We start from the raw sequence: 14,017 nt of genomic DNA on the forward strand, positions 1-14,017 counted from the left end.
AATAACACTGATCTGAGAGCAGCCGTTTGCGTTTTGAATCACCCATTTTGATTTAACACAAATATGTAGAGCTGACTCCAGAGCAGTAGTTAATATACAGTATTTCTCCTCACCTTTCATGTTTTATAAACTTACCCCCGCTTCCTCGTTACAGCAGCGGCTGTGTGAAGGTCCAGACATGGCCCAGAGTGTTTTATATTACAGCCTGAGGTGCCGGTTGTTTCACAGTAACGTTAAACTCATAGGAAAATGTACCCAGACCCAAACTGTCAGACTTGCACACAGTGTTTTACGGAGAGAAACGGGACTGAAACACACACTGTCACCGCGGACAGTTCACAGCTGCCTGGTAGGTCAAAGCTAGCTGTCTAATCAGGTGTGAGATCAGACTCCATTTAGGAATGTGCGAAATGAGCGTACGCATTTCTGACAAGCTCGCAGCTACATTTCTAAGCTAGAACACGACTTTAATAGTCTCACAATTTGGAGTACACAACATGTGAGCTAACACTAATGTCAGCTAAAGTCATTGTTAAAACTCATTTATCTCTGTAGTGCATCACAGTAATGTAATGCCACAAGAGTGTCTAAATGATAGATGAAACAGTTACTACAGCTAACAAAATACTAGCCGAACTAGCTGTCTGTATCGAAAAGACTTAATTATTTAGAAAGCATCTCTAGTTACGCCACCTGTCTCTCCACCATGTAACACCACCTTAAATCAACAAAAGTTTGAATGGAGTTTGGCGTCATGCCTGGAAGTTGTTATAGACACTAAATGTTAAATGTTGTGAAGTAAAGTCTGTAACTCTAACCACATTTCTTTTTCTGTGTTTGCACATTAACAGGTGAATGCGGGTCAGTGGTACACCTGCAGGACAGCTCAGCAGCTTTATCAACACTCCTCCAGACCATTGTCCTCATTACCTCCTCCACCACCTTCATCAGGGGATAATAATAAGAAAACTGGGGTAAGCTGCAAAAGTTTTTCTTTAAGTTTCAACCCCTCAGTTTACCATGCCTCAAATCAAAGCTTTACTAACTGTGAGGTCAGTTTCAAGGCTTAAATAGTGAGCATTCACATTTTCTTACAATGTTTGAAAAAGTTTTAAGGCATTATCAAAAACATTTTACTAACTTTGGCATTGTCAAATTTAAAGATACCAGAGGTGTTATTTGTCAATACCATTTGTAGCAATAGTAACTGCATTTGGTGCCTTTCCATGCCAGCACATCAGTCTGAATTTTGTGATCATACATCATAAATTATGCGCACAGATTTATCTGATATGGGTTTGCAAAGGCTAATGCAAATATTATATAGTAAGGCTTCTAAAGTGATTGCTTTATATGCATAGTAATTATTATTAAGGCTGCAATCTGTTGACCTCAAACTCCAGGAGAGAAACCAAATGTTATGAGGTGTTTGTTTCAAAATAATACAAGAAAATGTATTTTAAAATCAATGTCTTGGCATAAACTTATAATGCCACCTGTCTCATATTTGATATTCGAGTTTCTGAAACCTCTTGAAACCTCTACACCATCAAAAAAATAAGTAAATACCTAAAAAAAGAAAAGGTCTACAAAAGTTATATTATTATATTATATAAGTTGTAGCAACCTCTGTACATACAGTATGTTGCTGTGATGTAATTGAGGCATTTTGTGTTTGTTTTTAATGTGCCTTGAAAAAAGACAAAAGTTGCACCCTTGTGTGACAATAAATTTTATGATTCTAATTTATGTATATATTATAATTTATTATTATTATTTGCCTTTTTACCACAAATCAAGGACCATATACCAAAATAATTAAGAAAAAAATAAGAAAACTGTTGCACATTAATTGTCCAATAACCATTTTATGTATTTAGAGAATCATATTGAAGATGTTTCATGTTGTTGGCAATATAAGACCACTTATATAAAAATGTCAGCCATTGTTAAAAGAGCGGAAGGTTCAATGTCCCAAAACCCTGAACTGATCTTGATGCAACTATGTGGGAGTAAAGAAAAGGTCGTTAGAGTGACTTTCATTCAACATTGTAAAATGGAAGGTAGAGGTAGGTAAACACTTGTTAATAGCAGAGTGTGGAGAGTGTCTGCAGTCACAGAAAATGCATTGGTTTTAGTGTTTCTAAACCACATTTGAATCATCGTTTTGGACAGTTACAGTAGGGCTGGGTTTCGCCTAAAAAAATAAGATACCAGTACCAATAGTAGTGCCCTTAAAGTGATACTGATACCAATGGAGTATTTCATTTGAAACCCTTTTTTCTACTATATTTGATGTCCATTATATGAATGAAGTTAATGTGTAGTATAACCATACTACGCACGAACAGAGCTGGCAACTCCGTCAAATACACTGCGCTTGACTTCACCACACCACTGACGGTATGGGTCGTAGCTGCCATGGTAGTGGGCCAATCACAGGTCACATTAAATAGAAGAATAACACATCTGTGTACAAAAGGGATTGAATGCAGGTCTTGTTTGACTGGAGAAGTTTGGGTACTACTTGGTACTGGGTTATTTTAGTGCATACGTAAATACAGTTGCAATCAAATTTATTCAACCCCCATTGCATATTAGGCTTATTGGCAAAATATACAATTTCTCAGCTGTTTGCAATAAACAAATTACACAACAACTGCTTAAGTAGTTCAATGAAACTAATATTACAAGGGTTTTGATCCAAATTCAACACAAAATGCTACTTTTAATGACTACTGCAGTCTCAAAATTATTCAACCCCTTCATGACAAGCATCTTCAGTACTTAGTAGAGCACCCTTTTGCTGTTATGACCTGCTGCAAACGTGATGCATAGCCAGACACCAGCTTCAGACAGCGTTCCTGAGGAATCTTAGCCCATTCCTCATGGGCAATGGCTTCCAGTTCAGTAATATTCTTGGGTGTGCATTTTGCAACCGCCTTCTTCAAATCCCACCAGAGATTTTCTATGGGGTTCAAGTCAGGCGACTGTGACGGCCACTCTAGAATCTTCCATTTCTTCTTCTGAAACCAAGCCTTGGTGGACTTTGAGGTATGCTTGGGATCATTATCCTGTTGGAAGGTCCAATGACGCCAAAGCTTCAGCTTCCTCACAGACAGCATGACGTTTTTACCTAAGATTTCCTGATACTTGACTGAATCCATTGTGCCCTCCACACGCAGCAGGTTTCCAGTGCCAGAGGCAGCAAAGCAGCCCCAGAGCATCACTGAGCCACCGCCATGCTTCACTGTAGGCAGGGTGTTCTTTTCAGCATATGCTTCATTCTTCTTCCTCCAGACATACCGCTGTTCCATGGGCCCAAAGAGTTCCAGTTTTGTTTCATTGCTCCACAGAACAGAATTCCAAAACTTCTGTGGCTTATTTATATGGTTTTGAGCATAATGGAGCCGACTTTTCTTGTGCTTTTGGGTCAGTAGTGGTGTACGTCTTGGAGTCCGGGCATGGAGCCCTTCAGTGTTTAGTATGCGCCTTATTGTGCAAACTGAAACCTCAGTGCCTGCTGCCACCAAGTCTTGCTGCAGGTGTTTTGCAGTCACTCGAGGGTTTTTGACCACTTGCCTCCTCAGGAATCTGGTGGCAGCCGCTGATAGTTTCCTCTTTCTGCCACGTCCAGGTAGTGTAGCCACTGTTCCTTTAACTTTGAACTTGCGAACTATGCTTCCAGCTGTATCTCTAGGAACATTCAGAGCTTTTGCTATCGTTTTGTATCCTTTTCCTTGTTTGTGCAAGGCAATGATTTCTTCTCTGAACTTTTTGGACAATTATTTTGACTTAGCCATATTTCTAACATGCAGTCAAACGTCACTCTCAACAAAACCCTAGCCAGTCCAGGTATTTATGTGTTCTGTCTCAAGCACACCTGAACTAATGAAGCCCTTGATTAGTTGCACCAGGTGTGCTTGAAACAGGGGGTTGAATAATTTTGAGACAGCAGTAGTGATTAAAAGTAGCATTTTGTGTTGAATTTGAATAAAAACCATGGTAATATTAGTTTTATTAAACTATTTTAACTGTTCTTGTCTACTTTGTTTATTGCAAACAGCTGAAAAATTGTACATTTTGCCAATAAGCCTAATATGCAATGGGGGTTGAATCATTTTGATTGCAACTGTATACTTTGTACTAATACCCAGCCCTAAATAACAGTCAGGTTTCTTTCAAGCCACAGAGGGAATATTTACAGTTTATGTAACACATTAAATAACTTCATCATGCTCTCTCATTTAACAAAACCTCATCAGAGTTTGTTAGAGAGCAGAATCTCTTAACATCTGCTTCAGGCGGTCTGTGAAGAGAAGAGCTTACAGATTGATTAGAAGGGTTTAGCATAAATAAACCAAAGCAGCGGTTGTCTTGAAATTTAACTCGTCTGTGATTTTGTTTTCTCATTGTCTCCTTTTTAAGCCTGTGACATGGAAATCTTTAGCAATAACATTTGCTATTGGAGGCACTCTGCTTGGAGCGATGAAATACTTCAAGAAAGAAAAAGAAGAATGTAAGTATTTTACCACTTTAATATATAGTGCACATTAAGGTCAAGTTAGTATGAATAACCAAAATTAATAAACCATTGATTTCTATTACGAGAAAGCTGACTTTTATGTTGAATCAAGTGATAAAGGTGCTAACCAATAATGACCCCTGGTCTCCTGTTGAAACTTTGCAGTGATTGAAAAAGAGCGGACCAAATCCATAGGTCGACCGGCGCTGGGTGGCCCGTTCTCACTCATCGATCACAACAACAAGCCCACCAAGAGTGAGGACTTCCTCGGCCAGTGGATCCTCATCTATTTTGGGTTTACTCACTGCCCCGACATCTGCCCCGATGAATTAGAGAAAATGATTGAAGTGGTGGATGAAATAGGTAATAAAAACTGTTTTCATCAGGAATTATGAAACACAAGATAAATATAATGTCCAGCATCTTATTTTCCCTCTAACATCATATTCACGTTTGGCTTTCCACAGATAGAATAAAATCTCTTCCAAACCTGACACCTCTTCTCATCACTATTGATCCTGATAGGGACACACCAGAGGCCTTGTCTACATATGTGAAAGGTAACACACACACATTTCCTGTTGTGTATACAGTACAGGCCAAAAGTTTGGACACACCTTCTCATTCAATGCGTTTTCTTTATTTTCATGACTATTTACATTGTAGATTCTCACTGAAGGCATCAAAACTATGACTGAACACATGTGGAGTTATGTACTTAACAAAAAAAGGTGAAATAACTGAAAACATGTTTTATATTCTAGTTTCTTCAAAATAGCCACCCTTTGCTCTGATTACTGCTTTGCACACTCTTGGCATTCTCTCCATGAGCTTCAAGAGGTAGTCACCTGAAATGGTTTTCCAACAGTCTTGAAGGAATTCCCAGAGGTGTTTAGCACTTGTTGGCCCCTTTGCCTTCACTCTGCGGTCCAGCTCACCCCAAACCATCTCGATTGGGTTCAGGTCCGGTGACTGTGGAGGCCAGGTCATCTGCTGCAGCACTCCATCACTCTCCTTCTTGGTCAAATAGCCCTTACACAGCCTGGAGGTGTGTTTGGGGTCATTGTCCTGTTGAAAAATAAATGATCGTCCAACTAAACGCAAACCGGATGGGATGGCATGTCGCTGCAGGATGCTGTGGTAGCCATGCCGGTTCAGTGTGCCTTCAATTTTGAATAAATCCCCAACAGTGTCACCAGCAAAACACCCCCACACCATCACACCTCCTCCTCCATGCTTCACAGTGGGAACCAGGCATGTGGAATCCATCCGTTCACCTTTTCTGCGTCTCACAAAGACACGGCGGTTGGAACCAAAGATCTCAAATTCGGACTCATCAGACCAAAGCACAGATTTCCACTGGCCTAATGTCCATTCCTTGTGTTTCTTGGCCCAAACAAATCTCTTCTGCTTGTTGCCTCTCCTTAGCAGTGGTTTCCTAGCAGCTATTTGACCATGAAGGCCTGATTCGCGCAGTCTCCTCTTAACAGTTGTTCTAGAGATGGGTCTGCTGCTAGAACTCTGTGTGGCATTCATCTGGTCTCTGATCTGAGCTGCTGTTAACTTGCGATTTCTGAGGCTGGTGACTTGGATGAACTTATCCTCAGAAGCAGAGGTGACTCTTGGTCTTCCTTTCCTGGGTCGGTCCTCATGTGTGCCAGTTTCGTTGTAGCGCTCGATGGTTTTTGCGACTCCACTTGGGGACACATTTAAAGTTTTTGCAATTTTCTGGACAGACCGACCTTCATTTCTTAAAGTAATGATGGCCACTCGTTTTTCTTTAGTTAGCTGACTGGTTCTTGCCATAATATGAATTTTAACAGTTGTCCAATAGGGCTGTCGGCTGTGTATTAACCTGACTTCTGCACAACACAACTGATGGTCCCAACCCCATTGATAAAGCAAGAAATTCCACTAATTAACCCTGATAAGGCACACCTGTGAAGTGGAAACCATTTCAGGTGACTACCTCTTGAAGCTCATGGAGAGAATGCCAAGAGTGTGCAAAGCAGTAATCAGAGCAAAGGGTGGCTATTTTGAAGAAACTAGAATATAAAACATGTTTTCAGTTATTTCACCTTTTTTTGTTAAGTACATAACTCCACATGTGTTCATTCATAGTTTTGATGCCTTCAGTGAGAATCTACAATGTAAATAGTCATGAAAATAAAGAGAACGCATTGAATGAGAAGGTGTGTCCAAACTTTTGGCCTGTACTGTATATGTTGTAAGTGGTGGTTCAACAGTGGGTTGAATAAGGGAAGTGAGATCCCCATAATTTCCTAAAATTTGCCATAATCTACTTTGTTTTCCTAAAAATAAATATCTGTCTGTGTGTTTGTGTACGTGTACATCAAACCTCATTAAGACTAAATGCAACTGTTGTAGCTAAATGCTAACGCCCAACTTTGAAATGGTTCTATTATGACAGTATAACTTGATTAACTTTTCAGCCGCAGCAGATTTCTTTCAATTATTTTTCCCTTAAAAATGCAGCTTACAGTAAGTAGACAGTACAATTGGTATGAATTTTATAAAGTGCAAATAGATCAAAAAGAAAAACATCTTTAAAAAGCATCGGAACAATTCTGGAAGAGATTAATTATTTCCATTTTGGATGTTATGATTAGGGCGAGAGATCCCAAATTTGCCAGAAGCAGGGGCATATTCTCAGGAAGTAACAATTAAAAACTGTAAAAGACTTGATAAATACACAAATATGTCTAAGATCCTCACATATGTGTCTGTTCTTTAATGATATGTATTTAACCACAGGTATCAAATGTACTTTATCACAGTTATTAACAAAGGAAGAGATAACTTGCTTATTTTTGCATCTAATTTATTTCCCAGAGTTTTCCCCAAAGCTGATTGGCCTGACAGGAACGACACCGCAGATTGAGCAGGTCTCCAGAGCCTACAGAGTGTATTACAGCCAGGGACCAAAGGACGAAGACAACGACTACATTGTGAGTTAGATCCTGCTCTATTGTTACTCGCACTACGTGTCACAACAATGCAAGGATGATAAATAAAAGCTTTTGTCCGTGAAGTCTGATTTCCACCTCTTGTTGCCCTCAGGTCGATCACACCATCATCATGTATCTCGTGGGACCTGACGGAGAATTTATGGAGTATTTTGGACAGAACAAAAAAAGTTCGGAGATCTCCAACTCAATAGCAGCACATATGAGGAAGTACAAGAAGTCAAAGTGAGCAGCAGCTACGGACTGACAGTTTCTGTCCCCAGGTGTTAACTTAAATCACTAATGCCAGTTTATATTGGCTCCATGTATTTATTTTGAATATACTGTCGAACAAACTTAATGTGACTGCAGTAACATTCCTTTCACTGAGTGGTGTGCAGAAGAAAACAGGTCTGACACTGTTCTCCATAATACCATTCATGCAGCTGTTGTAAGGACATAATTCAGAAAAGGCTACAAGTGCCTTGACAAGAAATTAACAAATCACCTCCAATGAGCTCAGTACCACTGACTTCTGATGCAAATAATGAGGAAATGTCTGGTGACTGATGTAAAAATGAAGCGTGAACATTTGATTTTGTGATAAAATCTAAAAACATCTATGCCTTTGATATATGTATGTTTAATGCCTGACAGGCAGTACTTGTTTTTTTTTTGTTACCATTACATCTTAATGGATTAGTTAGAAAATCTGGATCAGGCGTGGCAGTGGCAATATGTGTAGGATGAAATGAAAATGTGTGACTGTGGAGACTCCCAGTGGTGGTAGGAGAAAAGGCACCAGGCAGACTACACCTGTTGTCAGATGCTGAAGTTTTCTTTAAACGTATACCATTCAAATAATTCAACCAATGCTAGGATGTAGTTTTTATCTTTTACCTGGAGAGACAGTCGTGACTTAGAGAGAAATACAGAGGAATAAGACCTAGAAAGAGCCGTTTAAAGAAGTTGTGCGATTGCTGTAAAAAGGGACATCAGTGGAACAAGAGATTGTTAGTGTATATTCAAAAACTAGACACAACGCATCACTGCATATAAGAGAGACTAAAAGAAGATACACCAACAAACCACAGTCAGAGGAGTGTTTGAACCCTTTTGGTTTGCATTCAGCTGTTCTAACTTAACTCACAGGTACCTAGATAGATAGATTAATTACTTTATTAATCTCAATGGGAAATTTATATCTTCCAGGAAAACTGTTTCCATAGGCCAACAGTACATCTACTCAGTCAAACATCACATGACCTATGAAAAACTAAAGCCCTTATTCAGATAATAAATGCCCTAAAACCGTCAGGGTGTGTTCCAGTACCTATACTAGGATACTATTAAGTATGCCAGAAAAAGATTTAATATGGCCCAGTACATAGTTTATCAAATGCTGAATGCCAAAAATACCAGAGTGTCCTACTGCATCTGGTCACATTCTGCAGTATGTAAGCCAGCATGCTTTTCTGGCTGTTGTGACCCACAGTCCTCTGCACAGCAGAAGAAATGTCAAAGCAACTGAACCACAGACAGATGATGGCAGACGGGGAAAAAATCATAAGGATAACAAATAACAACAAAAGGACATTACTATGAAAATAATGACAGAGAAATTCATATGCAGTTTTACTGTTGTTAATATAAGTGTGCTAGATTCTACAGTGTTTGCAGTTATAACTTGTAAAGTAACAACAGCAGAGTTTTGTTGTATCTACAAGGTTACGTTAAATGAAAACATTAAGATCGTCTGGATTCCAAAATACTTTTTTTTTTTTTTTCTTTTTTACTTCAAATTTCGCACTACAGAGTGAGATTGATATAATAGCAAGAGGGTCGAAGTTCAAGGCGCAGTGTTAGGATGAAGTAGGATGACCCAATTGTATGCATTCTCCACCCAACAGTATGTACTTCATAAGGGCATCTGCAGTATGTACTGAAAGTCAATAAAGAAAGTAACACTGTTTGTTACTGCAGGACGACCTGAATATGATATTAAATGAGCACACAGTCTTTAAAACTTGCATATTGACACTGAAACTGCCTTCAGTGTTATTTGAAATATTAAAGAAAAGTTTAGCAGTTATGGGTCAAATATCCAAGGTGTGAAATCCTGTTTTGACAGAAATTGTGACCATGGATGACGACATTATCTGCTTTAGCTTTCCCATTGGATATATGTTGACATAGTTTTTCAATTTAGTCCTTATGTGGTCAGTCCTCAATCAAGATATCTGTTTGAGATCTGTTTAACAGTGATTCAGATTCAGATTAAGAATATTTATTAATCCCAAAAGGGCAATTCATAGTAGCAGTTTGATGTCATGTTTTATTTTTGTAACGACTGTGCACTCAGTACTTGGTATCTGCAATAATCACATTCTGTTGGACTGAATATTTAATTCAAAATGCTTCTCTTTTTGCACATTAGTGTTGTCAGGAAGGCTGAGCTCACCCGTAATGAGTAATTGCTTTCAGACAGAGGTTAACCACAGATTGATATTATCATTAAAAGCTTCACTTTTTGCTTGAGGAGGCCAATGACTTCCTGTAATAATTTATTGCGGGGAAAAAAACTATTAATCTTTAAGCGCTACATTCTGAGGATATTACATTTATTCCAACCTGAACTCGCCACCAGCCAATATTGATTTATTAATATCTTCTCTGCCTGCACACCTGTTGCGGTCCTCCTTTAGAAATTGGATTAGAAAAGCAAACACAGCAGTTGTTCAGCTCTCAGCAGCCAGACACCACCACGCTTATTCCTGGAGGAGAGAGGCCTTTCAGCTCGGACCACCGTCACATGGAGCGCTCAAAATGGAACAAATTGATTTCAGGATTGACAAATTTTTTTTTTTTTTAAACACCTCCAGTGTCTCTCTTGAGACTTTATTCTATTTGTTTCTGGGCGTTTCACTCAAAAAGGCCACTTTAAGGTCAGATACAATAAACCAGGTACAAGAACAGAAGTTGAACAACTACTTTCTGAAACACATTTTAAATTCAGATTAGTTACTTCTGAAATCCTTGAAATTAAACAAGATTAATTTCAACCATCTGTGAAAACAATTAGCGAGAGTATGTGTGCACAATGAGAATGTGTGCACTATGAGAAAATTTAAAGAATTAACATTTTGGGAACACTTGTTTGCTTTCTTGCCAAGACTTGGATGACAAGATTGATACCACTCTCATGTCTGTGCAGTAAATATGAAGCTACAGCTAGCATCAAGTCATCTTAGGTTAGCATAAGTATTGGAAATAGGGAAAGCTAGCCAGGTTCTGTCCAAATATAACAAAATCCACCTACCAGCCCCTCTAAGGATGTCTCTCTCTCTTAATTAATTAACTTCAAAATAGTGAGCGAAAGACTTTGTAACTTTTGCTGAACTGTTGCTGGCAGTATGGAGAGCTGCAGGGGTGACTTTTTTGTTGTAGGCCAACATGGAAGTTAGCATCGCCCTGGTTCCCTTGTCAAAAAAGATTTTCCCATTGGATTTTGGATTGCTGCAGAAAATAAACTGTGGAAAACAAAAGTTTATGATACCTATAGGTTTGCTCAGCAAGATAATCATCACAAATTAACACCACATTTATGTTTTTGAAGCAGTCGTCGGAAGTAAAAAGCGAACTACACTACGGTGGCATAACATTGCCACCTTATCGTCCTGTAGTCTCCTTAGCCACTTTTTAGGAACTGCCTTTTTTAAAGACACATAAAAGTATCAAAATACACAAGTGGGATATTCACGACGTATTTTATGTTGTAGAACAAAACGTAAAAGTCTACTAAGCTTGTAATAACCACAGACCTTATTTCAGGCATCTAACCAAAACACATTCAAAATCCCATTGATTTTGAGATGAGGGAACTAGGAATGCAAAAATGCTAACTCATTTCCAGACTTTAGGACTTACTCCTGCACCACACTCTTCGGGGCTCAGTTAGGGCATAATGGACAATGCTAAATCACTGGGTAACAGTAGCAGAAGCAGAGAAGACTCTTAAATCCATTCATTCATTTTCCGTAACTGCTTATCCTTTTGAGGGTCGCGGGGGGGCTGGAGCCTATCTCAGCTGACACTGGGCGAAAGGCTGGGTACACCCTGGACAGGTCACCAGACTGTTGCAGGGCTGACACATAGAAACAGCAACCATTCACACTCACAATCACAACCCAACCTGCATGTCTTTGGACTGTGGGAGGAAGCCGGAGTACCTGGAGAAAACCCATGCTGCTGACATGGGGAGAACATGCAAACTCTGCACAGAAGGGCTCCCCCACCCCAGGAACCCTCTCGCTGTGAGGTGACAATGCTAATCACTGCACCACTGTGCCAACACTCTTAAATCTGAATGAATAATCTCTGTTACACTGAAACATCTCATAGAAGTTTGATAACTTTAGCTGACATTAGCCACCAGATGCTACTTACTGGTCACATCAGACCAAAGGCTGCAGCAGCAGAACCCATGTGCAGTCATCTTGCTTATTAATCGATTGTAAAATGAGGAGTTTTTGAAATATACCTTTAAATTACTTTTTTAAAAAATGCAGTCTTTCATTAATCTTTGGAAGAACAGTTACTGTTTGATCAACAGCACGTTGTTTTTTGTTTGTGAACTGCAACAACCATGAAAGCAAGAACTCAACTTCATTTGGATTGACAGCATGATTGATCTGCGAGGCCTCTGGGCTCCACCGACACCTCCTACAATCAACCCGCTCGTGGGCAGATCAATCGTACTGTCAATCCAAATAGTGTTTAGTTCTTGCTTTCATGGTTGTTGCAGTTTAGGTTTGTAAACAACACACATTAGTGAAGAAGCTGGATTGAAACTGTATCCAGGAAAGCAGCCTATAGGTGATAAAACACTTGTGTAACATGTAAATGTTTTTAAAATGCATCCATTTTGTGACGGAGAGAAACTTGACATAAGTCAGATGTTTTCTATCTGTTTGGATGGGCTCTTTGAAATATTTATCCAGTGTGTAGTTTGCAGTAGCTTTACTCCCGGGCTGGTCCTTGTCCCTCCAGTTGACCCCCTAATCCTGTGCAGATGCACCCGTCGTCAGATCTATTTTCCCCCCGGGGTGAGACATCAGCCTCTCCACCACACTACCAGCTGATGAGAGATTTTCTCCCTGCTTCTTCTCTTTCTTGTCCCATGACCCTTGGATTCACATCTCATGGCCTCCTCGCAGTCAAACGTCCATACAAACATTTGCTGTCGTGTCGAGACATGACAGAGGGGTCGGAGTACTGTAAAAGTCTGCCTGCCCGTGCCATGCTTGTCTACCCGGAGCCAATTATAATCACAGCTGTTGCCAGACCTTCAAGTGACATTAAGAGGCTATTAAATCAGCACCAATTAGACTGTCTGTGATGCACTGCCAGACAAAATGCCTATATCATACAGCTCTTTCCCACCAGAATACCATGTAATATCCTCTGCTCTGAGGAGGAATTGCAAAAATTGTGTTAGTAGTCTGAAGGCAAGGTAGTTCAGTAATTCTGAATAAAAATACACATGAATAAATGTATAATAACTTAAAAAAACAAGGGTGCAAGGTAGTGAAAATCTATATGATTTTAAGGGATGTGTGGATGGTCTGCATGGAGGATGACAGAGGATATTCGTGCACAATTTCTGAGTTAGATGGAGTAGTCCTTCAGAAGTCTACTACCACAAAGTTTTGGAACATACGAGAGGCAGATACACTCTAAAAACAGTGAATGCTACACTTCCCATAATGCAACATGACTGAGTTCTGATATGGTTGGGGTGAGCTCGATCAGAACTAGTTCGTATGATGTGTTGTCTGACCTCATTGTAAGGTAAAGGCATTTGGGGAGGAGGGTTTGCAAAGCTATTCGACCATCTGTCAAGCAGTTCTGAAGATGCACACTAGCAACTTTAAACTCTCTTATGCTGCTTTTACATACAAAGCAGCCACCAAGGGAAGGCAGCACACATAACAACCAATATGACACATCACAATAAAACAGATGCCAAGCAGATTTATAGACCTTACGGACAGATCACGATGATGATGCCAAATATTAATCAAAAACATTTAAAGACAATAGCCAAAAGAATCTTTACCAGAGCCTTGCCTCTGTCTGGAATGTGCTAAATGTTGCCCGGCTGCTCCCAACACTAAACCCAAACAGTCGTGTGTGATCAACTGGGCTCTCCAGACAGCCAATCAACCAATGCCAGAATTTCAGCGATGCCCTAACAGACCTAATCTTCCCTGATCCCAGAAAATGAGGCCCAGCGTGTCGGGACCGTAAGCCCTCTAAGCTGTCGTCTTTAGCATTCATTGCTTTTTAATGGACAGTCTGAAGGGTTACAATTGAAACCATTTAAAAGTGACACAATACAGCTATACATAGACAGATCGAAATACAAAATGGACATACTTGACTTTTTCAGGGTGGCATAGAAGCCAGATCTCCAAATATAGGAGAAGAAGGCACCATGAAACAGGACCGACTAGCGCTTATAAAA

The 14,017-nt window shown here is 39.7% G+C and overlaps 1 protein-coding gene across 1 annotated transcript; it reads left to right on the forward strand.

Moving 5' to 3' along the window:
• Positions 1–103: 103 nt before the first annotated feature.
• On the forward strand, positions 104–8,123 carry LOC125878981 (protein SCO1 homolog, mitochondrial). Its single transcript, XM_049560538.1, has 7 exons — positions 104–349; positions 852–974; positions 4,429–4,519; positions 4,691–4,888; positions 4,993–5,085; positions 7,379–7,494; positions 7,607–8,123. The coding sequence occupies exons 1-7, from the start codon at positions 119–121 to the stop codon at positions 7,739–7,741; spliced, it is 987 nt and encodes a 328-aa protein (XP_049416495.1). The 5' UTR covers positions 104–118; the 3' UTR covers positions 7,742–8,123.
• The last annotated feature ends 5,894 nt before the right edge of the window (positions 8,124–14,017 follow it).

Source organism: Epinephelus fuscoguttatus, linkage group LG19 (genome assembly GCF_011397635.1).
Source record: "Epinephelus fuscoguttatus linkage group LG19, E.fuscoguttatus.final_Chr_v1".
In the NCBI taxonomy this organism is placed as follows: domain Eukaryota; kingdom Metazoa; phylum Chordata; class Actinopteri; order Perciformes; family Serranidae; genus Epinephelus; species Epinephelus fuscoguttatus.

What these genes read in the sequence shown, in the direction of transcription:
- LOC125878981 (XM_049560538.1), top strand. Translation starts at nt 119, where the DNA reads ATGTTTTATAAACTTACCCCCGCTTCCTCGTTACAGCAGCGGCTGTGT. An exon ending in ATAATAATAAGAAAACTGGG is followed by an intron (nt 975 to 4,428) that starts GTAAGCTGCAAA and finishes CTCCTTTTTAAG; the next exon opens with CCTGTGACATGGAAATCTTT. An exon ending in CAAGAAAGAAAAAGAAGAAT is followed by an intron (nt 4,520 to 4,690) that starts GTAAGTATTTTA and finishes GAAACTTTGCAG; the next exon opens with TGATTGAAAAAGAGCGGACC.